At 35.9% G+C, this 25,180-nt stretch overlaps 1 protein-coding gene across 17 annotated transcripts in view; it reads left to right on the forward strand.

Annotated features, from left to right (window-relative positions):
- Nucleotides 1–25,180, forward strand: part of MECOM (MDS1 and EVI1 complex locus) — a 573,219-nt gene that overhangs the window by 531,167 nt on the left and 16,872 nt on the right. For 5 of the 17 annotated variants that reach the window (XM_032260964.1, XM_032260993.1, XM_032261012.1 and 2 more), the window contains 7 exons: nt 1,522–1,669; nt 2,992–3,148; nt 7,749–9,105; nt 11,612–11,699; nt 16,229–16,255; nt 21,936–22,102; nt 23,196–23,273. In XM_032260964.1, the coding sequence (XP_032116855.1) occupies nt 1,522–1,669; nt 2,992–3,148; nt 7,749–9,105; nt 11,612–11,699; nt 16,229–16,255; nt 21,936–22,102; nt 23,196–23,273 (2,022 nt within the window). The remainder of the gene's footprint in view (nt 1–1,521; nt 1,670–2,991; nt 3,149–7,748; nt 9,106–11,611; nt 11,700–16,228; nt 16,256–21,935; nt 22,103–23,195; nt 23,274–25,180) is intronic. The other 12 variants (XM_032260969.1, XM_032261020.1, XM_032261028.1 and 9 more) reach the window with 6 other exon arrangements.

Genomic DNA, 25,180 nt, shown 5'->3' on the forward strand with positions numbered 1-25,180 from the left:
ATGGAAGAAATTGAGTTGTTTTACTGTAGTGCTTCCTCCAGTCTGGATTCCGCTGTTTATATCATTGTGGTGTTAACATCTTTCTCCATCCCCTCTAATTTCCTGTAGACTTGTAGTTATATATCAAGCCTTGGTTGGGATTTAGGCTGTGTTTCACCAGGAATATTTTGTTGATGGTGCCATTTGTTTCTACTTGAAGTCACATAATCGATTGATTAGATTCATCAATTCTTTAGGAGCTTCAGAATGAATGTATTCTAACTCTGTCATTGTTTCACCATTTATTATCTGGATTAATTTCATGTAGAGAAACTTCCCTTCATAGTCTTATTTGTTTATCCCGAAGTGCAGTTTACATAGGAAAAGCAGATATGTGCCCAGATATTTTCCCTTTCTTTACCAGTTTTAGGAATAATGATTTGACTTTCCTCCATCCTCCTTGGGTGGCCATGGAGGTTCTGTTTGTGTTTTGAATATCGTTTTTGACAAAATCGTTGCTATTCTTATTGATGCTCCACTTGCCCCACCTTTGGTCAGTGGGCATCTCTTCAACTTGGCACCCTAATTTTTTGGACATTATCTGTAAATGTCTTGCTTTTTGTCATAACAAGATGTTCAAGGCCCATCTTGTGAATTTCATACTTCAGATTTGATGTAGTCTATTTTTCCATGGAGCTCTGGTTACTTTATTAGGGGATAGTATCCCAGTGTGTTATGTGTGCGTGTATTTAATCAATAAAGGTGTTGCAGACATCTTCTATTACAGTAATCCATTATCTAGCATATTTTTAAAATTATATTCATGGAGATTTCATATATAAATTTTAGAAAATGGGGCAAAAATTTGAGAAGATAAAACATTTTAACCTTTAAAACAGAGAAACTATGCTTGAGAGAAACTTCTAATCATGTTTTTCTTTTAGGGGACTTAAATATTGCATCCACTTAAAATATTATGCACTTCTTACTCCCTAATTCTTAGGTTATCTATCTATCTATCTATCTATCTATCTATCTATCTATCTAATCATCTATCTATCTCCACACACATATCCATGCACCAGTCCATCCATCCATCCATCCATCCGTCTGTCCATCCTAGCTTCACAAGAGATTATCTACATTAGAACGAATACTTGCCTACATATTTTTAAGCATTTTCTGTTTGAGTGTTTGTATTTCAGTTAAGTAATAGCAATACATATTGCTGTTAGAATTGTTTAGTGAATCCCAAACTGGACAAATAGCTTGTTGTTTATCATGCTCTTAAATTGGCAGATACTCCCTGTCAGCTGTATCAGATTTATTTTCTAACGAGAACACATCTTCATGTTGGTGACACAGTCCAGGAAACATCAAATGCACTTTTGTCTGTCACAAGCCTGTTTCTGCTCTTTCCTCCTTCTCAGTTCAACTCCTTTTCCTTCTTATTTCTTTAATTGCCAGTTGGATTAGCAAAAAAATGACGTTCTGTTTATGAATGCATCCTTTGTCTTTTCAAATCTATTATTCTCTTAACAGCCTGGAGAAGCACATGCTGTCACATACTGAAGAGAGGGAATACAAGTGTGATCAGTGTCCCAAGGCATTTAACTGGAAGTCCAATTTAATTCGCCACCAGATGTCACATGACAGTGGAAAGCACTATGAATGTGAAAACTGTGCCAAGGTACAGTGAATTTGTAGGCTACTTGGCCTTTCTCTGTCATCCTGCTCTCTCTTAATCCATCACTTGCTACGATATATAAAAACAACCCTTCAGAGGGGAAACTATAAATATCTTGAGAAAAGTAGACTGAGTGTTGTATGCTAAAAGGCATTAGTAGAGTGTATAAAAACACTTAGTGGGTATTCTTTTATTTTTGTAAGGGAGGAAGTGAGGCTTAATGGTGAGTTCCAGAACTAGGTGTCAGACATCCTTGGTAAATTCCTGGTTCCGCTACTGATTTGCCAGTGTGGAGTTGTTTTATAGCCTTGCGGAGAACGAAGATTTTATTCAATTCACATTACTGATTTCTTTTAATAGCAATTTGTGAGGAAGTCACATAAAATTTCTGAATACCTACGCAGAAAGAATGGGTGACTCTTACATCTGCAGATTTTTCCAACCAAGGGCTCACCATAAATTATGACTTGGTTCTAATTAAAACATGTGGAGCCTCTTGTCAGTGCTGAACAACATACTCAACTGAGACAATAACTGTGACCTATGGTAAAAGTAATTCGCTTCTTTTAATTTCATGTTTCTTAGTTAACTCAAAGATGTCCTGGTATCATTAAAGTTGCTTTTTATTTCCAAAACACATTTCCTAGCATTTTATTAGCTTTTTTCATGCCCATGGAAATTTCAGGACTCCACCAAGTTACTGGGTAATCATTCTCTTGTGATTACCTTGTTCTACACACATTAAAATTTTGTGTGTTTTTTCTCATTAAAAAAAAAAATAAAGACATTTAAAATTTCTTTGCGGATTTTTGCTCTCAGATGTGTTGGGTGGCTTTTTTAATTTTTGTTTTTAGTACAGCATCTAAAGAAATGGTTTCCGCTGAAACAGCGTTAGAATTCAACACCCCAGGGAAACTCTTGAAATAGATTTAGAGAATGTTAGTCAAAAATCCTCCAAATTTTTATACACAATGTGTCTTTATTTAAAGGGTGAAAATAGCACACAACTTTTAGTAATGCCATAACCAACATTTTAGTAAACTCAAGTCACTCTAAATGGTATCAAAAGGACCTTCAAGATGGCCTAATAGTGCCATTCATTATTTGGTTCAACAGTGGATACTCCATGCTAAGGATATAGGCAGAATCATTTATAGTTCCTCCCCTAGAGGAGAGTACATTTTGGTTGGAGGAGAATACGCTTTTGGTCTTTGGGGAAAACAAAAACAAAACAAACAAGCAAAATTTCTTCTTGAGTCATCCCAGGTCTTCTTTAATTGTGTCCTTGAGTTAAGTTTCTGGATTAATCAGTACTCATTTCCTAGCAGGTTTTCACGGACCCTAGCAACCTTCAGCGGCACATTCGCTCTCAGCATGTCGGTGCCCGGGCCCATGCTTGCCCGGAGTGTGGCAAAACGTTTGCCACTTCGTCGGGCCTCAAACAACACAAGCACATCCACAGCAGTGTGAAGCCCTTTATCTGTAAGTTTTTAACACTCCAGCCCTCCTTCCCACATCTGTCTCTCCTCCAAAAGGCACTGTGACCAGGAGAGTGACTGCACATGGCCTTCTGAGGGTCACCGTGTTAGCTATTTGTGGTCCAATCCAGTAGGGCTACTTATGATTACAAGTAAATCTTTTGTAATCAGATCCATGGTATTTTGTCTTTGATTCCTGGGGTATTTTCTTTTGGAAGAAATCAATAACAGGTAGAGAAAAGAAAAGTCATTAGATAATCAAAGGGAAGCCTCCCCAGGTTGTAGGATTTAATCAAGACAATCAGATTTGTCTCATATTGTAAATGTTCATGGCTTTGTAAAGCAGCAAATAGCAGACAACACTAAACAAGATGAAGTGATTAAAAACCTGTTCGGATAAGAAAGAGCTGGAAGAACCCCACCTGGCAAGTAGGCTTACGGCTCTGTGTGTACGTATGTGAGTACATGTGTGTGGAGAGAGCGAGGGAGATGAAATGCTTTTTAATCTACCCATTGTTGCCAATCACAGGCTGTGGGATCTGTAGTTCTCTGTTACTTGAAGAAAAGCAGAACATTTTCACTTAGACGCTGGGCATGCTGTTTCTCTTACCCATTGCACCAAAGCAAGTTTATAGGCAGTGTGCTTTTAGGGGACATCTGATCTGACCACCTACTTAGAACATCCCTGTACAGAGCACTGTAGTAACATCCTTCAGATACAGCGAAACTCAGCTCTCATTTGCTTTTTCTTCTGTCCACCCACTCCTATTCTCTGTATTGTGCTCAAACATTTTAGAAGAAAAATCAGTTGTTTTTAGTCTATGTGGGCAAAAATTCTGGGCTTCTTTTAATCCATTGCTTGGCTGGACATATAAACTTACTGAGTTGTGCTACAAACTTCAAGACTGACTTTGGATCCAAATACACATAGACTTAGTTGAAGCATACTCAGCACTTGGCAAGACCGCTGACTTTGGTTTGTAATAGGTATATGAGACACTACTACAGGACCTGATGGAAAAAACTAATTTGCAGTGCCAACATAGAGATGCCAGAGACTAACTCTCCTTCATCTTGACACAGCCTTCTTTTGTGTGTCCAAGCACCAAAAGAGCTTTTCTTTCCTTTTCCAGCTTACAGTAGAGTCCTGTTTTGCTCATATGTTCTTCTGTTCCCCGGGTGAAGAGGACTAGCAGATAAACAAAAGGGTGCTCTCGTCTCCCTTGGGGAAGCTCTGTTGAAGGTCACAGGAAATAAAGCATTCAATAGAACTTTTAGACTTCTTGTCTCAGAAAGGCATTCCTGACTTTTAAGTCTTAATGCCCTGAAAATGTACTTGGAAGTACTGCAGGCATACGATATTAAATAGTTCATTTATTTCTGATTCCTCAGAAATAAATTTTGGTAAGTTTTATTATGTTTTGATGTGAAAAAAAGTAAAATAAACCACAAGGAATTCTGATCACTCATTTAATGCTTTCTCTATTATTTAAAATAAAAGTCAGAAAATATAGACTTCTACTATTGAAGATTCTGGGATCTGGAATTTTAATTGTGTTGAAGACAAGTGTTTCACTTTAAAGTGCCATAGGGTGTTCCTTCCCAATCAGATTGCATAAAATATTTCCCCTGAATGTATTTTCAGTAATTGTTGGTAAATTTAAATAGCAGATGGCATTCTTCAAATATAAAATCTGACAGAGAACCATGGAGTAATTATGAATAATAGCCATGTAATTTCAGAACAAAAGAGTTTAAAGATCAGGAAATGGTGCTGAGACTTGAGTGAAGGAGGTTCACCTAGGGCTGATATCTGTTTCTCACCAGAAGGCCACACACCACGATTTACCCCCACTGGTGTGTTTATGGCAACTGTCTCTTATTACAGTGTGCTGCCACGCTTGAGCCCAAAGTCACCAGTGCTAAGGTAATTACTCACTGCCTTTACAGAAACCTCCAGCCTTCCCAAATAGAAACCACATGCTCTAATAGGCTGAATATATTCAAAATGCCTCTTAATTTGTTTAATAAGTAGAAAAATGCAATGTTAACTGCTGGCTAATTCCTTATTACTGGGAAAATTACAGTAGAGTATAGACTTCAATATCAATTGAACCAGTTTACCTGGAGGCCTGGTGGCTTGTGGTATGCCAGGCCAGTCCTTCAAGGGCTGAAAACAAAGCCTCTGCCTAAGAAAACATCCCATATCCTATGTTCTTGAGCCCAGACACAGACACCACTCAGCCATGTAACAAAGGGTGCCACGAGAAAAATCAGCTGAACTTCTGTTACTCCACTATAGAGAAACTCTTGATTTTTTTAAAAGCCATCTGGTTGTAAGAAAGAAGTGTAGAGAGAAACATTTCCTTGCCAAAAAATTACAAGCCTTTGAAAAACTTATGTCTTGGTTGAAGACTCATCAAGACATTTTTTTAGTGCCTTTTAAGAAGTGTTGCTTTCTTTTTATAATTCCAATAATAAAATGTTGTTGTTTCTAGCTGAATTATTCTAATATATCTAGTGACTGTCTGATGTTTCTACCTTCTCCATTATATGATTTTAATTAGTGTATCAAATATTTTAAATCATATGTTTATTTATTGTGTATGGTTACATAGTATATACTTTTAAAACTGACTCTGGTCAATATATTCTGGTAAAATAATTTGAAAAGAAATCACCACATCTTCTCTTCCTGTGAAAATGCATGTTACAACTCCTATATTGTTATGATTCATCCCACAATTGAAGGCACCTTTAATATTACCAAGCACGTTGATATATATAACAATACAGTTTAACCTTTAGTAGTAAAGAAAGAGATATATCCTCACTTAGTACTTCCTGTTTGGATGTATGTAGGATAATCCAAGTTCTGGGTGAGTTTTGCTTGACTGAAAGTCTATAAAATCTCCTAGGCATGAGTTTTTTTTTCTTTTTTCTTTTCTCTTTTTTTTTTTTTTTTTTTTTTGAGACAGAGTTTCACTCATGTTACCCAGGCTGGAGTGCAATGGCGCGATCTCGGCTCACCGCAACCTCCGCCTCCTGGGTTCAGGCAATTCTCCTACCTCAGCCTCCTGAGTAGCTGGGATTACAGGCACGTGCCACCATGCCCAGCTGATTTTTTGTATTTTTAGTAGAGACGGGGTTTCATGTTGACCAGGATGGTCTCGATCTCTTGACCTCGTGATCCACCCGCCTCGGCCTCCCAAAGTGCTGGGATTACAGGCTTTTTTAAAAAATTATTATTGCTTTGACTTAGAAGCACAACCATTCTGCACTTAAAGGCAGTCATCATATGAAAGCAATAAATGCTGCATTTTGTCTTCAATTTAATTTCTTAAAATAAATTGGTTTCAACAATTACCAACAAGGTGTATTTTGTTTGTGCATGTATTGAACATGCACAGAAGTGTTAAAGTAAGTTCACATATAACATGATTCAACCCCGTAAAGTAAAATAAAAAAAATATGATGCTCAGGGTACTGATACAGTAATCCTACTGGACCGTGAAGTGAGTGAGTATTCTTACCTAGTAAAGGAGTTATTAAGGGGTACAAAGTTTGGTCTTAAAATGTGCTTAGCTATAGTGGCACATGTGTGAGGAGGGAGATTCTACTTTATCAGCAAATTCTTGATGAAGAGGCATATTTCACAGCTGCACCCAATGCTGTGCCATTCTTTCTGGATTAGAGGTTTCACAGGGCTCTCCCCTATCAACCAGAGTTGGCTGTAACACATAGAAGTCAAGCCTGAGATAACTAATGTAGATATGACAACAAGTGGACATGTTTCCCAAGGACAGGGGTTTCATAAATGCAGGAAGGTTAGCACAACCACTGGTGTGAGGGGAAGTCAGAGGACGTGATCATAGTTCATGGGAACCAGCAATGCAGGATGGGCTACATTCAATTTAGTTTCCTTTGCAGGCTTAAAATAGAGCCATTGTAAATTATGTCAGTCTTTCTCAAATCATGAAAATGATTGTTAAAAAAAAGTCTCAGAATACACAATGTGCATTGTTGTGTGGCTTTGATGTGTGAATGATGAGAGCATATGATATAATACCAATTAAATAATAGCAGGGCAGTCACAGGATTTTTCCCCAAGGGGAGAGGCAATGAAGGCGAAGTTTCTGGTTGAGCCTATTTTATTTTGTTTTGGTGTCTACAAAAGAGAATTTTTAAGTACTCTAAAATTTGAAAGGTGTTCTTGCTATGTTTTATATTTAATACATTTTAAGACTTTAATTTTCAGCATTATATTAGCATAGTAATTGGGTGGAGAATCAATGCATGTTGGAATTTAACTCTCCATAAATATTTAAATATGCAAATATAATGCAAAATATTGCACAATGGGGTTGACAAAAAATATATATATATGAAATATTTGTGCTGCCTCAAGACATTTGTCAGGTTGGTTGCCTTGCTTTGGAATCTAGTGAAATGGGGTTTTCTGTGTTTGGAGCACTCAGATTGGTGCCTCCAATGTCTTTTACTGGCTTCCTAATTGAAATTTTGAGTAAACCAATTGTGATACTTGCTAAATTCAGAAGCAATTGACATAAAGCCTGAGATTCTTTTTTGTTGTTTGCACACAGGTGAGGTCTGCCATAAATCCTATACTCAGTTTTCAAACCTTTGTCGTCATAAGCGCATGCATGCTGATTGCAGAACCCAAATCAAGTGCAAAGACTGTGGACAAATGTTCAGCACTACGTCTTCCTTAAATAAACACAGGAGGTTTTGTGAGGGCAAGAACCATTTTGCGGCAGGTGGATTTTTTGGCCAAGGCATTTCACTTCCTGGAACCCCAGCTATGGATAAAACGTCCATGGTTAATATGAGTCATGCCAACCCGGGCCTTGCTGACTATTTTGGCGCCAATAGGCATCCTGCTGGTCTTACCTTTCCAACAGCTCCTGGATTTTCTTTTAGCTTCCCTGGTCTGTTTCCTTCCGGCTTGTACCACAGGCCTCCTTTGATACCTGCTAGTTCTCCTGTTAAAGGACTATCAAGTACTGAACAGACAAACAAAAGTCAAAGTCCCCTCATGACACATCCTCAGATACTGCCAGCTACACAGGATGTTTTGAAGGCACTATCTAAACACCCACCTATAGGGGACAATAAGCCAGTGGAGCTCCAGCCCGAGAGGTCCTCTGAAGAGAGGCCCCTTGAGAAAATCAGTGACCAGTCAGAGAGTAGTGACCTTGATGATGTCAGTACGCCAAGTGGCAGTGACCTGGAAACAACCTCGGGCTCTGATCTGGAAAGTGACATTGAAAGTGATAAAGAGAAATTTAAAGAAAATGGTAAAATGTTCAAAGACAAAGTAAGCCCTCTTCAGAATCTGGCTTCAATAAATAATAAGAAAGAATACAGCAATCATTCCATTTTCTCACCATCTTTAGAGGAGCAGACTGCGGTGTCAGGAGCTGTGAATGATTCTATAAAGGCTATTGCTTCTATTGCTGAAAAATACTTTGGTTCAACAGGACTGGTGGGGCTGCAAGACAAAAAAGTTGGAGCTTTACCTTACCCTTCCATGTTTCCCCTCCCGTTTTTTCCAGCATTCTCCCAATCAATGTACCCATTTCCTGATAGAGACTTGAGATCGTTACCTTTGAAAATGGAACCCCAATCACCAGGTGAAGTTAAGAAACTGCAGAAGGGGAGCTCTGAGTCCCCCTTTGATCTCACCACTAAGCGAAAAGACGAGAAGCCCTTGACTCCAGTCCCCTCCAAGCCTCCAGTGACGCCTGCCGCAAGCCAAGACCAGCCCTTGGATCTAAGTATGGGCAGTAGGAGTAGAGCCAGTGGGACAAAGCTGACTGAGCCTCGAAAAAACCACGTGTTTGGGGAAAAAAAAGGAAGCAACATGGAACCAAGACCAGCTTCAGACGGTTCCTTGCAGCATGCAAGACCCACTCCTTTCTTTATGGACCCTATTTACAGGTAAGGGCGGATGGGAGATGATGAAATATGAACAGATGTATGAAAGGGGTATTTACACTGTAAAGTGATGGCTTTTTAACACATCATTTTTACTATTATTATAAAACAGAATGAAGTTGTTTGATCTGGTGAACTCATTTTTTATTCTGAAAGTTGGCTCATTCGGTTTGAACTTATTTTGGGATGTTTCTGAAGCTGGGGGCTTGGAATAGGCCTACAGAATCTTTTTTCCCTTGACAATAAATTTATTTTTAAACACTCTTTTTGGAGTGGAAAATATGGGAACGTCATATTTAAAGTACATTGGCAAGTGGTGGAATTATGAGTATCCTGAAGGATTAATGCAAATATGCGTGGGTACTCAAATGGGTCACGTTCTTTGGAATAGGTGGGATATATAACAGCAGGAGTCCCCTCTTTGTTAACGTACCAACACATCCTTAGTAAGGGCTGGTCATGTTGCTTCTAAATAAATCTCTCAGGAATGCCCAAGTAAATAAAATATTAATCACAGAAAATGTTTTGTATATAATATGAGTAGTTGGCTTAAAAAAAAAACCTGTCTCTGTTTAATAGCCTCATTATCCGGTTTCCTTTGATGTATCAAAAAAAAATCTTGGGGTGAAACATACAAGTTTAATAAAAGGACTTTTTGGCAATATCCTGTAATATTCACTTGACCAAAGTGATTTAGTTTTAAAATACTAGTTTTCTTTAAATGGGTATGAATAATAATATGATGAATATTACATATTTTGAATATTACAAACATTTTCACATTTACTTTCTTATTCAAATGAACATTCATGGAACATGTGGATAATTTTCTATTGAACTTATCTAACATGGGAGTATTTTCATATTTTCTCTAATTCTCTTTCATGAAGAGATGCTGTTCTATTATTTCATTAACAATGTTTATTGAGTTCATATTACTTAATAGGCACTAGAGCTGCAAGCTCTTCTCACTTAAAACTCTTCTTCTACGTATATTATTTACGATGCAGTAACAAGGAAACATTGCCAGTATGGAAAGAACTACCCCCATTTGAATATGACACTAATATCAAAGGACAATACAGAATATCTCAGTGTGTCAGTACCAAGTTTGGCTGCTTTTTAAAATTATTATATCTTAATTCCTTTGGCAGTCCTGTTACTAGAGAAGGAAAAAAGCAAAGAAACACATATCTTCCATATTTTGTGTGTAGATTGTATGTCACACATTTTGGGTAAGGGTCATATTTCCAACTCAATGATGTGTCTCCATCCTTTGTTAAGATAATTTTTCAGACTTTCCTTTTTATACGCTCTCAATAGCAACTGCCTTCTGATTCTTCCACACATCCCTTGCACTCATCCTCCTCACCTGCTAACATTCCTGTTACTCACTGTGATCTCCAACATCTCTCTGGTGCTTGTCTCAATTAAGACCTAGGGTTGTCATTTTACCAAACTCATGAAAGACCTAGAACCCAGTTTTAGTGTCAGACCTGGGTTGAAATGTCAGCCTTCTTGTGTCTTAAAAAAAACAAAACCAATAAAATGGATATAACATCACCTACTTCAGTAAGTGAAATAGTGTATGCCACGCATGCATATCACATATATAATATCAATAATTGGTAGCTATTTTATTCTGCTTTAAGAGTGCACATATATAAAAGTTTTTTTAATACCAGGTTGGTAAAAGAAATTAATGTAATGAATTAATTCAACATAGGGATATTATTTCTCTATGTGCTTAATGCAAAATAGAATGGCAAACATTTCTAAAGCAGAAGCAATCTATAGATAAGTTTATGTATCTCTCTCTATCTTCAGAAAGCTCCCCATCCTCTTTTTACCGCACCCATCCTATCTGCCTGCCTTCTTTATCAGCAGTGGCATCCAAAGAGCATATATGCTCTCTCTCTTTGAACATATAATTTACATAAAAATATTTATATATTAATATGTTATATGTGTAAATATGAATATATATTGAGAGACAGAAAACCTCAAAGAGTGGCTAGCAGTGTATGCTTGGAGACTCTCTTACTATTATTGACAAATATGGAAGAAATAGAGTGCATATTTGGGAGAACACCTTCTTGGTAGAAAATGGCTCTAATATTTAGGATCAGCCTTGACCTCATGATTTCAAAATCATCAAGCATTCTTGTCTACATTTGAAATGGAATGGTACTGAATTTGTGACAAATGCCTCTATTTTAGTGACTCTTCATTTTTCATATTTTCTCATTATTACTATTTTCATATTCCTATTCCTAGTCATTCAGTAGGGTTTTTTTTTTCCCATTATAAATAGGTCCTCCTCTCCTTAAGCACCTAGAAGGGCCATGAGTAATCTCCGAAAACTAGACAAATGTCTTTATATTTTTATTAGTATGCTTCCCAGAAACCTACCATTGGCTTTATTGTTAGCTGCTTTAAATGTGAGTGATTATGTAGTGATTGATATGTGAGACTGATTCATCTCCAAAATCTAATTTTAACCTTTCAGAGTAGAGAAAAGAAAACTAACTGACCCACTTGAAGCTTTGAAAGAGAAATACTTGAGGCCTTCTCCAGGGTTCTTGTTTCACCCACAAGTAAGTATTTTGGATTTGAGGTTTCCAGCTTGTAAACTAACTTGTTGATCCTGAAAAGCAGGTGCAATGAAATGAAAGACATCTTGAGAACATTAGGATTTCCTATGACGCTCGTGTGGAAGAACACAGGAAATTCTAGCAGAATTAAAACCCACACTCTTTAAAGAAAAATTAGTTAATATATGTGTAAAAATAACATGGTGTCAGTGTTAAATTATTGTCTGCTATTAACTGTCTATTGAGTTACAGTGCATTTTGGAGTGAGCAGAACTCAGTTAAGAAAATAAATATCCAAGGTGTGTTTTGTATGTCATCGTTGCTGATACCGAGAAATAGATCACACAGTGACTCGTCCCAAATTCATGAAGGTCATTCTTGTTCTTTTAAAGCTTAGATAAAAACAGGAAATGAGTCTACCTGACAAGTTGTTACCATAGAGTGGGAAGGAATTTATCTAGAGACCCGTGAGCATTCCAGCAAAGTTCTGTAATTGCACAAGAATTCACCACAATGCACAATGCTATTTGTAGAACAAAGTTGTGTTCATTTATCAAAATATATAGTTTATCATTGCAAGTAAAATACAAAGCAGCACTATCTCTAACTGGTTCATCCTAATGCCCTTATGCATTTAGTCATTTTAAAAAAATGGGTTTACCTATCAGTCACCATCTGGAAAATCATATTGAAAGAACAAATACGGTATATAAGCATCTTGAATGTGGTTTCTTAATATAAATTTTATTTTTATTTTGTTTAAAGGATACAAGCCCTGATCTTTCTAGATAGCAACATTTTAATGAAAATTCTTAAAAACAAAGTAATTTGTTCTGTTGCAATATGTTCAAACAAAAAAATGACAGTACTCTAATAAAATTGGGAGACTTATGCGAGCTATCTTATGGAAAGCTATTAGGTAATTAAATTAATTAAATAAAAATCATGGGATCTGATTCTTTTTTCCTTTTCCTTTCGGTTATCTCTTTTACACTTTTTCAAGTATCTTCCTAGAGTCCTGAACAAAGAGTATGAGAGTTGTAACACAATCTCCTGGGTTAGTTGGATAAATCTACTATTGCTAAAGAACTCTCACTCCCTTTCAAAATGAGATAATATGTGGTTTAGCAGTACAAGTTTTAGAAACATTCCAGTTAGTATTAATTTTATATTGGAAGACTAAAGGATATTATTTACATAATTACTTTATGGAAAAGAAGTTCTTAAACAGTTAATGTTTATCATAAACTATATTTTTTTATTTAGACTGAACTAAATAGTACTTGTGAAGTTTCATAGACTAATAAACTGGAAGGCAGTACATATTTTGTGTCAGATATTGTACAAAAAGTAGATCTCTCTTGATAGCTTCCTTTATAATTATAAATTGAGAATATAATATTCATATATTCATTAATGTTACAATAATTAATTACTGTAATATTACAGTAATCAAATTATTTTCATATTCTGATAATCTTTAAAATTTCATAATTAACCATTTCAAAATTGAGTGCTATGAGTACATGATAGAATGGAGAAAAACCAAAACAGGGATTCAGTGTCTTTGAGCATCTTAGTCTACCTGCCTCTTAGTTTTCTTGTTTGTAAAATGAGAGAGTTCTGTGTAAGGTTTCTATCCGCTTTGAAATTCAAAGATTTTTTGCTGATGTAGGTAAATTTACTGGTTCATAAGATGGGCGGTTTTGTCAACCAGTAATTCTGTATGAATTTGCAGCCATTAGCAACATAGTAGGTATGTATTTTAAAATAAAATAATAAGAGAGAAAATATGTTATATTTTAACATTCCCAAATTTAATTAAGGATCACAAAAGATGAGGCGTGTGTCCAGTGCTTCGAGCATAGCAGTCATTCCTCAGATCTTCATAAACATGCCTGTGGGAGCACAGTGGCAGTGTTTTTCTCCTACACCAGAATGTTACATCAGATTAAGGGACTCTCTATTGCTGCATGTTGCTATTAGAACAAGACCCAAGAGCGATGATCAAAATACTTAAAACCTGGTGTGTCGTAAATACTTACCAATCAAAATGGATTTCTGTCTTTCTGGAGCAGGATACTGGAGGCTCTTGCTGCACTAGCTGCTAATGTCTTATTTGCTGGGTAGTGGGACTATCTGAGGGGTGTTCGGGGAAGAGACCAGGGAAGCAGGGGAACATTCAGGGTGCTTAGGGCAAAGGCTATTTACCAACTACTATAGAAATATTTCATTGTTTTTATAACCATCATGGCTGTTTTTGTGTGTCATGCTGTATATAGCTGGGATACAGGCGAGTTCCTCTCCTGTTTTATCAAGTCTTACCCTTCCCAGGATAACTGGAAGAGTTGGCATTTATGTACACAACATATTTAGCATCGTGCTTGGCTTGTGGAAGGACCTAAATGAGGAAGAGCTCTTATTAGTGGGTGTGAAAACATTTTATTATGAATATAAATGGACGCTATTAAAACACCCTCCTCTCATCCCCTGCCCAATTTCTTTGCCAGGGTCATGCCATCTATCTAGGAGTACTTGAAAAGATGCTTTTTGTGTTCTTGGCATGACCTCACTAGGGAGAAGTAAGGGTGGCACAGACTCAAGGAGCCAAAACAGAATGACTTACCTCTGTTCTCAGTGCTTGTCATGATTTCATAGCTAATGTGCTTGCATAAAACTGTTTATTGCTTCATTTTCCATTCAAGTATATTGGAGCAAATCACATGGACTCTCTTGGCTTCTGGATCTTCATTTCAAAATGGGAATAATATCTGCCCTATCTATTTCTTAGGGTTATTATAGTAATAAAGGGGGGATCACATTCTCAATGTTTTAGGGAAAAGAAATAAGGATGCTTCGTAGTGGTATTCTCTTGGCAAGTCTGGTTTTACAATTTTTGTATATCTTTATATTGTTCCCAGCATATCCCTTCTCAATCCATAATTCCTAGTCAGTGACAAGTGATTAGCTCAGTAAATAAAAATTTATTGAATTTTATGGAAAGATTATTAGGCTATATTATTGCCTTTTGTAATAATACATATTTTAAAAATCCTGCCAAAAATACTTAGAAGATACATAAATACATACATCAAAATTAAAAGATAAATGCTGAGGGTCTAGAGTCTTCTCTTAGTTCAATTCTTGAAGAATCATGTTTGCTCTGTCAGGTCAGGTGAGAAATTTTTAGCTTCTAGTTTTCTCTTACAAGTAAATTAGTTTACTCTAAGGGAGAAATAAGCATTGTAGAGGCTTTCCCTGCATATGTGGTTGAAAATTATTTATGGTCTCTTAGTTTACACTATAATTTTAAAAAGGAGTTCAATGGCCACAAATAGGTAAGATGCAGGGAATGTTATTATTGTGTGACCTCCGAATGTCCGTTTTATTTTTTCCTATTTTGGATCCTTTGCATTCACACTGATAGCTTGTGTGAACGTTCATGAAGTCACTTGGCAGTTACAGTATTGTAAAAGTGGCTATTATTCCTTCGTTTGATTTTCCTATACTTTAAATATTATTTTTGGTTGTTTGCACATTTTATTTCCAAATGTTTGGCTTTGAGTACATCTGCAACAATCTTTTACTTACATTTCTGTCCTTTCTTCATTCTTTTGTATTTTATTCCTTTTAAATTGGCTGATTATCTGCTACTACATTCTAAGGAACTGAGGAGACAGTCTTTTCCCAAGTTATAACTTATACCTTGATGTGAAAAATCACTTAAATCTTCTGTCCTTTATCTTCTATTTTGCTTTCAACAAGTATTTCTTATGGTTAGATTTCATCTGCGATCAAGCTTTCATCCTTTAAAAACTACATATCTTCCTTATTAAAGATACCAGAACATATGTAAGCAAAATATATATCTCCTTTAACAACGCAAAATGATATTTTTAAGCATATATAACCTTTGTGTCTCCTGGAAGAGCTTCTAACCCACTGAAGCTTCTTCCAGTGAATCTTGTCACAAATTGTCATTAATAGCTAGATCTTTTTAGTTTTCCATTAACATTCTTAAGTGTTCTGACTTCTGATGGTCTGGGTCCTATACTAATAAAAATCAAGTCGTGAATTTCCAAGTATATTATCCTTTTGTTATTCAGTAATTCATATTTGAATAAATATCTTTTTTTTGTTATTAACATTATGAAAATGCAAGAGATTGGATTTTTACAGGAAATGGCTTAATGTTTAGTTATTAAAGTATATTTAGGGATATTGTTTTATAGCAAGTAGTAATTAATAAAAAGGGAAGCATCTGCTTTATTGTAAGATTTGCTAGTAGATAGCATTTAGCTTTCTTGTAAAAACGAAATTTGATTCAAACGTTTGATTTAGGTAAATAGAGGAAATTCAACAGTGTTATAAAAATATTTAATTTTTATTTCCAAAGCTTTTACTCAAGGTACAGTTACATGATAAGCAAAAATTACTAATTTAGTATAAATGTTAATTTCTCAAAGGATAGATTACAATAAAGATACCAACACAGAAGTAATTTTTTGTTTTTGTTTCAATTTTGCTCCCAGTTCCAACTGCCTGATCAGAGAACTTGGGTAAGTTTCCTACTTATATTTTTGACTAAAGTGATGTAACATTAAAAAGAATACAGCTTACATTCTAAATTGCTGTACAGACATAAAGAATTCTGAACCTCTTTCCATTACACGACATGGCTCCAGCAGATAGTTTTCCTGCTTTCTTAAGCTGCATTCTTTCAGTTATATTTGGGCATTTAGTGAGCTAGAAATTGTTTACAGAATGATTTTATTCGATAAATCTGATCCATTCCACATAATTATACCTTGATACAGAACTCTTTCTGGACACCTGGGAACACGCTGTTAAACGAGACTTCGAAATGGGTCACTAAATGAAAACAACCATTATTTGGTGGAGCCTGTATCAGCATGTAAAGATGCTTTTGATAAAGCCTTCTAAAGGATAAAACCTGAACTTGTGTGTAGATACAGGCTGACATGGGAATTCACATCCATATATCCCAGGGCAGAAATTGGTTCTGGCTATTTGAAGATACAAAACTAAATGTTTACAAATCCATATGTAACTAGTGAATGGATCTTTTAGCATCTAGTCTCACTTCCTTGACTTTCAGTTACTATTTCCAGATACAGGCAGTTTCAGTTAATAATATTAGGGGATAGCTTTATTTTTTATTGTGGAAGCTATTTGGGATACAAAGAATACTGCTTATTGAGTTTTCACCCCCAGATAAAACTTGGTCAGTGGCAGTAACATATAGTTAAAAATATTCTCTAAGTATATGTGCTTTCGTTTCTCTTTTTCACTGAACATTATCCTGATTTCTGAAGAATGGGAAAAATCTTGGGATATAGTTCAGCTGTCTTTTTAAAGTCACTGAATAATTATATATAAATTAAGTTGAAGCATTTTAGCACTAACCTCTTTCCTCTATCTGATATTAGTTTTTCTTCACCAGAAATTCCTCCATTTTATCTCTTTTGTGAAATATATAAAATTGTGATTTTTCTCATTCTGATAGACTTTTAAGGTTTAACATTATTTTAAAAGTATACAAGTATTTATGGAGAAAGAGGGAGAGAGAGATCAATCCACTAACTTAGGCAAAGTTATGCAGCTGATGGGGTTGTTTTCTGATGATCCTGGCCTGCATTTCCAGTATGTTCCTCCTTTGACTTTCCTGGTAGAGATCTGTCCTGAGTATTGTGCCTCATGGTCCTCATCTTTTCGAAGGTACGGTATGACTTTGACAGTAGCTTTGTTGTTAGCTGCTTGAAGCTTAAGGTGTTGACCCCCTACACACATGGCCAATGATTGTACTAACTTACAAAGGCCATGCAGACTTTAAGTTAAACTACCTTTTCCACAGTTGATACAACAGCATAGTGATTGCTATTGTAATGCTTTGAAACATTCCCATTCCATTGAGTCACAGGTTTTTCAGAGATGTGATTGACGTTTGTATTATAAAACATATATTAGTAGGAAATTTAAAGATATATGCTTATAATTTTTAGTGGTTAAAAAAACCTCCATGTGAATTGTTTGTGACACAAAGGATACGTGCTTGAGGGGATGGATATTCCATTCTCCATGATGTGATTATTTCACATTGTATGCCTATATCAAAACATCTCATGTACCCCAAGATATATACACCTACAATGTACCCACAAAAATAAAGAAAAAACTAAGTGATTTCATAATCATGACTGCTGAATGTGATACATGGAGTGAGATAACCATAAAATAGGAATATTTACTTCTCCTCCATATTACCATGATTTTGTGATTTCTCAAGATTATCAAGTGAATAAATATAGAAAACTACCAAATCTACAAACTTTCCCATCATAAGTTATTTATGAAAAGTTAGTTATTTTATGATAAAGTCATGTGTAATCTAATTTGTAAAACATTAGGTCACATAATTCATGGTGTTGGTGGACATATCATTCATATAATCAGGTTGTCATTTTAATAGTTTTAATGAGAAACCTTTTTATGTCATCAATTATTAGCTGCCAGATAATAAATGTTAAGCTAAATGCTTAGGACCCAGTTGATAATATCTTGCCTGCTGAAATGTTTTTAAAAATACTAACTTTATCTGAGTAGAAAGATAGCTACATTTTTTGTAGGAGCTAGGGAATTGTGTCTAAATATTAGTTTGCGTCAGTATAAAGTTAATAGCCTCTTGGGGGCTGGAACAGGGTGAAATGACTTCCTCTTCCAGACATCTGGCTGCTGATAACATCAACTATTATATATGTAAATAAAAATTACTGTTCCATAGGAAAAAAACTGTCATTTACTGATCTTAGATTACCCTATGACATTAATGGGTCGTAGGGTAATAAAATAGATGATCTAACTTTGATTTCCCAATTCTCAGCAAATTTCTTCTTCATAGTAGTACACATTGCCCTTTTCATTTTTTTCATAATTTAAGAACATATAACTAGATTCTGTTCCATTTTTTTTCCAATTTATCTTGATTTTTAAAATTTAAAATGAATGTCAAAACTTACTCTCTCCTGGAAGAAGTATGTTACTTTTGGAGGAACATCATATGAGTCAGACGAGATAGCAAGAGAAAGTTGGGTTTTTGATCTGTACACTCAATAGAGCTCATATTAATCCAATACCTTAATCTAAGGTATTGACTAGGGCTGATGTTGGTCACAGAACTGCCGAGTTACCCCATCTAGCAGATGTCTGAGTCACTTCTGTTTATCTTAATGTGGAAACTTCTTTTCAGCTGAGGTCGAGTGCTATAAGAGCAAATATTAAGAAGATGGAAAGAAGGATTCAATGTTGCTTCAGTGATTGCTGGCTGGGCAGAAAATGTTTTGTGTACATGTGTACGTGTGTTAATAGTTACCCTCAGCTTGCTTCCCATCTTCTTTCCCTCCCTTTCCCCACTCCAATTTAATCCTCTTTTCATTTGACACCAGAAGCCAGAGGTGGGGGCAGCTTGTAAGAGAGACACTTGTGTAACCCTTATTCTTTTTCCTGTTACCTTTAAGAATGTCATTATTTAGCCATCAAGCCTATAATATATTTTCTTGTTTCTTGATGGTTTTCCCAAATCGAAACAGTTTGAGGTAAAGTAATCACAGCGACCTTTCTTCAAAAAGAGCTAGCTATTAGCAGCTACTAAAGCAAGACACATTTCTCAACAGCCAATTGCTCTCAAATAACTTGAAAGACTTGTAGTTTATGTGTGCTAGAGATGAAAGCCGGGAATAACAGTCACGAGTAAGCTATTTTCCATATAAAAGGAAACGTGTTTCTATAAGATGTTTTGTTGCAGGAATCTGAGTGTGTCAGCAGGATGGACACTCAAATGATTTAAAACCACTAGATAATGAAATTTTACCTATTAAATGTATATAAATAAAACACTTGTAATCATTACCCATGCACTAACTCTTCATCCCAACAAATGTGTGTGATTATGACCCTTTTGCCCATGCTTGTTACTAGCGCTAATCAGTTTGAAGGCCAGAGGTCATCTTTCACTCAGAAAATTTATTTCATGTTGGGTGGAATATCAAAATGATTTTCTACAAGGAACAATTAGAAGGAATACATGCAAATACAAGCGTATCATAAAATATTTCTGGACTGATTTCTAATAAATAAATCCAAAGTAATACAGACATGCTAATGCTCTGTCTGGAAGGGAATAATGACAGTATTCTGTGGAGACAGAATTTCTTCCAACCTCTGTGAGCAGCAGCATCTTTCCATATCTCTGTCCTGCGGATCAGTATGTGTCAGAATCCTTCATAGTGACAAATGTGCTGTCCACTTGCATCTGTGGAGAATGTTTTAGCAGCTGAGTGATTATGAATCAAACCCCTGAGCTTATAGCCCTTACTGCCTCCCAATGCATTCACATTTGTCGTCTGACAAGTAAATGTATCTTGACTTTCCTCTGAGATTTTTTTGTACCGTGTTTGATGAAAGACATTTGGCAAATTGGCAGTGGTACCCTGTACGTTGCAATTTGTAGCTAGCATTAGGAGTCCGGGCATGAAATGAGAGGGCAGGCTCCAGGATAAAGGGGGAAAAATAAAGAGAACTAACTAGAACATGAATAATCATTTGAAAAATCAAACACACAATATTCCTTTTGTGTGAAGAGATCATATTCAGGCCATGCTGTTAAGATTTTGCCCTACTTTAAGAAGCTGACAGTATTCTGTCCAGCTGTGTGTACACAGAATATATGTTTTGTTAATTTTTCCTTCTGAGTAGGAAATGTTGCCTTTTAGTTTTAACTTGAGCTCATAAATTAGGCCTTCATTTCTGTCTTGCTGTCTCATTATCAAAAGGATAGTTTCTTGAGTTGACCAGTTGTTTGAACTTGCAGTTATCATCTTGATTCTTATGTGTCCGTGGTCTAGCATCCCAGCTCTTTAAGAATTTTGTGTAATGCATACAGAATGCAAACACCTTTTAAAATAGCTTCTTGAGCTTTCTAAAGGCATACTACCCTGATAACCAAACAAATAAAAGGGGGGTTGATTTAACAAGATGGCCTGAAAGTTTGTTTTTCTACTTAGAAATTCAGTCATAAGGAGCTTCCAAATAAAATGTGAGCCCTGAGGAAACCCAACATGTTGAGAGGGTCAAAGGAAAGGGGAGAGTCCCTCTAGCTGTGGAGTTTAAGAATCAAGCTAAGGCTGGGCACAGTAGCTTATGCCTATAATCCCCGCACTCTAGGAGACTGAAGCAGGTGGAAGGATTGCTTGAGACCAGGAGTTCAAGACCAGCCTGAGCAACACAGTGAGGCTCCATCTCTACAAAAAATTTTTAAAAAACAGTGATCAAGTCAACTTAAAAAGTAAATGCCATCCTCTGATTGTGACTCTCAAATCAGTGTGCAGGTGAACAAAAACTTGAAGACTATAAGCAAAAAAAATTAGATTGTTAGTGGGGAAGAATTAGGCAGGGATAATTTTCCTTCAAGAATGTTTCTCTAAAAGTGTAGTTACATAAACTGCTTCCCCTGTATTACAAGGTACATGTCAAGTTATGTTGTATGAAATTATATTAACATATGATGAACCATCATTTCAACTCAGTCTTTGTCTTTGGTGAAATTAATATTTCATCAAAATTCTTTGTATATGATCCCACTTAAAACTATGGCATATCCAGACATTAATTTAATGTAGTCTTAGGCAATACCCTCTTACACATTTAATTTTTTCTTTCTGAGTTACACACACTTGGCTTAAGCTGTAATGTTGTAACACTTTCTGTTCTTTCATGCTGTCAGTTCTTTTCTTGGGACTGCATGGTTCTTATGGTTTTCATTACCTAGGCAAGGGGTACAGCAACTTTCCTATAAGTTCCATTATGTTAATGTCCATACCATGATACTAATGCTGTCACTTAATCAAATAGAAAGTTAAATTGGCTTTATTAGCTCTCTTATGTGTTTCATCGTTCAGTTACATATCAGATTATGATAAAATGGCTTAACCAAGGTCTTATGCAAAAAGTTCACTCAGCATTTTATAAGCTTGGTTCTACTTATAGTATTTCCTAAATAAATCAATTCTGTTGTTGTTTATTTGATACTGGGATACTACAGTCTCTTTCTACAACCCGTTGCAGATTTCATGCTTCCCTTTTAATGATGTTCTTCGTTTGCCAGAGATTATTATAGAAGACAAGATGCCAAATGCTTCATGGTCTTGTGCTTTTACATTTCAGATGTCAGCTATTGAAAACATGGCTGAAAAGCTAGAGAGCTTCAGTGCCCTGAAACCTGAGGCCAGTGAGCTCCTACAGTCAGTGCCCTCTATGTTCAACTTCAGAGCGCCTCCCAATGCCCTGCCAGAGAACCTTCTGCGGAAGGGAAAGGAGCGCTATACCTGCAGGTAATTGCACAGTTAATTATGGCTGACTTTCCAGAAATCTCCCCTCTGATTTCAAAAGGCCCAGCTGTTTATTTTGGAAATTATTCTTGATTAGATGATTAATAGCCACCATGATAGATCTCAGGCACTTCAAAGTGTTCTTCATTTAGTGAAATATAAAAATAGTGTTTTTAAAAAAATTATTAAATGAGAATTTTAACACAGGCCATTTGGTTGTGATAAATGAGGTTGGAAGCAGTCCAAATACTATCTACTTGTCTCACTTTGGTATTTATGAATTTTCTTTCACAATTAATTATTTTCATCTAAAGGTATACTACTACTGTCTTCAAGCATATATTTATTAATTGTCATGGCATTGAAGAATAAGGCCATTAATGAAAGACAAATAAGGTCCATAAATGAGTAAAACTAGTTAGTAAATTTTCTGTTACTCATCAGTAGTAAAGCTTGTTTTATGTTTCTGGCTTTGTGTGTGATTTTTTTTTTTCCTAAATAAATTATGCTTATAATTCCTGAATCATCTTTAGAAATTTGTAGTACCTGACTCAGGCATATCACTTATCTGCTCTTTGAAATATATGACACTTTCCAGAAAAAAAGCTTTTATGGGTACATGTCCTGATGGATGAAGTCTCAGGATTTTTTCGATCTGGTAACACTCTATGTATAGGACGTTATCACTGTGGCTAACATGTAAAATGAGTTGAAACACTTGAAATCTGTTTACATCAACCCAGAATTACAAACGCTCATCATATTTTTATCCCCTTGACTGGTTTACCTTTGCAAATGTAAAAATATCAAGTTAATAAGAGAGATGTATAGGAGCAATCAAAACTAAAGTCTATTTTCATAAATTGCTTGTTTATACTTGAACAGATTCAACCAGATCTTATAATGCAGTCTTTATTTGTAGAATTATTTATATTAATATCTGTAAAATGGCTTCGTTGCAAATTTTAAATGCCAAAGATATGTGTGTTCCATGAGAGATTAATTAAATCAAGAGTAAACATCTGGCTGCTGTATGGCTTGAGTGAAATATAGTCGACTGTGCTGACTTTTTCTTATAAACATCTTTTCATAACAGATACTGTGGCAAGATTTTTCCAAGGTCTGCAAACCTAACACGGCACTTGAGAACCCACACAGGAGAGCAACCTTACAGGTTTGACAATGATATCTGCTAAATATCTTGATAAATATTATAGTAGTTAAAGGGGGTTCGTGAACACAGTTTCATAGCAGGCTATTTTATGCATGTCTGAATATATGTCTGTTCAATTTTGTGTCAAGAAAGAATTGACTAATGGCGAGGATCAGAATTAGAAGAGTTCTGGCTTCTTTAATCAAGGCTTCCCACCTCTCAGTTTAAAAGTTCCAGCACAGTGTCTAGTACAGAATAAGTATTTAAGAAATGGTAGCCATTGTAAAAATTATTTTTTATTATTGTTGTGTTCTCTTTTCTCAATGATTAAGACTATCTTAACTGACACAAATCATAACATTGCAGCCTTCCTTTTTCAAGCCTCAAATCTCTGCTAGGAGTTAACAACCCATATGTACTTTGTTTCCCCAGCACAGCTATGTCATTTTCCACAGACTCCAATAGGAAGTTTAAAGAACAGATTTTAGGCTGGGCACTGTGGCTCATGCCTGCAATCCCAGCAGTTTGGGAGGCCGAGGCAGGTGGATCACTTGGGAACAGGAGTTTGTGATCAGCCTGGCCAATGTGATGAAATCCTGTCTCTACTAAAAATACAAAAATTTGTGGGGTGTGGTGGCCTGCAACTGTAGTCCCAGCTACTTGGGAGGCCGAGGCAGGAGAATTGCTTGAACCCAGGAGGCGGAGGTTGCAGTGAGCCAAGATCACACCACTGCAGTCCAGCCGGGGCAACAAGTAAGACTCCATCTCAAAAAAAAAAAAAAAAAAAAAAAAAAAAATAGATTTTAAACCTGGGGAAGTCGTCAGGGGAGAAGAAAATGTGAAACTAGAGGTAGAACAGATAAAATAGAGTATACTATAGAAAATGGGGTAATTTTATTAATAACTCTCTAAATTACCTCTTAGCTTATTCTGTTACATGCCCAGATCAGCCATACAACACATTGAACACATCTAATTTTAATGTTGTTTATGAAAAATTGAAAATAAACATTTCTCCTTCCAACTTTAAAATATAGCCTACATTATTTAATGTTCAATGCCTTGCACACAGTATTAGGTACTCGTAAATATTTCCTCAAAAATGAATATTATGTAACAAGTAATATAATGTTATTCTCCTTTGAAATTCTTCTTCTTTTTTTTTTTTTTTTTTTTTTTTTTTCTGGGAGGGAGTTTCGCTCTTGTTACCCAGGCTGGAGTGCAATGGCGCGATCTCGGCTCACCGCAACCTCCGCCTCCTGGGTTCAGGCAATTCTCCTGCCTCAGCCTCCTGAGTAGCTGGGATTACAGGCACGCGCCACCATGCCCAGAATTTTTAGTAGAGATGGGGTTTCACCATGTTGACCAGGATGGTCTCGATCTCTTGACCTCGTGATCCACTCACCTCGGCCTCCCAAAATGCTGGGATTACAGGCTTGAGCCACTGCGCCCGACCTGAAATTCTTATACATTATATGTATATAAAATTATTTTTTTCCTGAGTGCTTTTTCCATTAAAATAAAAAAGTAAATGATTTATCATATTTCAAAAAATTTTTTTAAATGGTAAAATAAGGAAATGGGTAGATGCGTGCCCATTTGAGGATAATTGAAATTTTAGAAGAAAGAAAGAGGGAGCTAAACTTAAAACATCAGTGTTTTCTCAGATTCCTTGCTTTCCTACAATCGCTAATCATAAGTTATATATTTCCAATTTATACATGATAGAATGCACTTGATATCACAGGTCTCAGAGAAATATAATAATAGGAAGATTTAGGTGATTTCTCCTTAAAAATTAGGTGATTCCTCCTAAAAATTCTATTACCAGAAATTTTGCTTAAGTGGAAGAAAAGGTTTCCACTCCCATGTTTTGGTATGGCAAGAGTACTGGAAACTATGTTATCATGTTCATTTTTCTCTTTGTA

Source organism: Sapajus apella, unplaced genomic scaffold (assembly GCF_009761245.1).
Source record: "Sapajus apella isolate SASKATOON/1434 unplaced genomic scaffold, GSC_monkey_1.0 scaffold4, whole genome shotgun sequence".
Classification (NCBI taxonomy): Eukaryota; Metazoa; Chordata; class Mammalia; order Primates; family Cebidae; genus Sapajus; species Sapajus apella.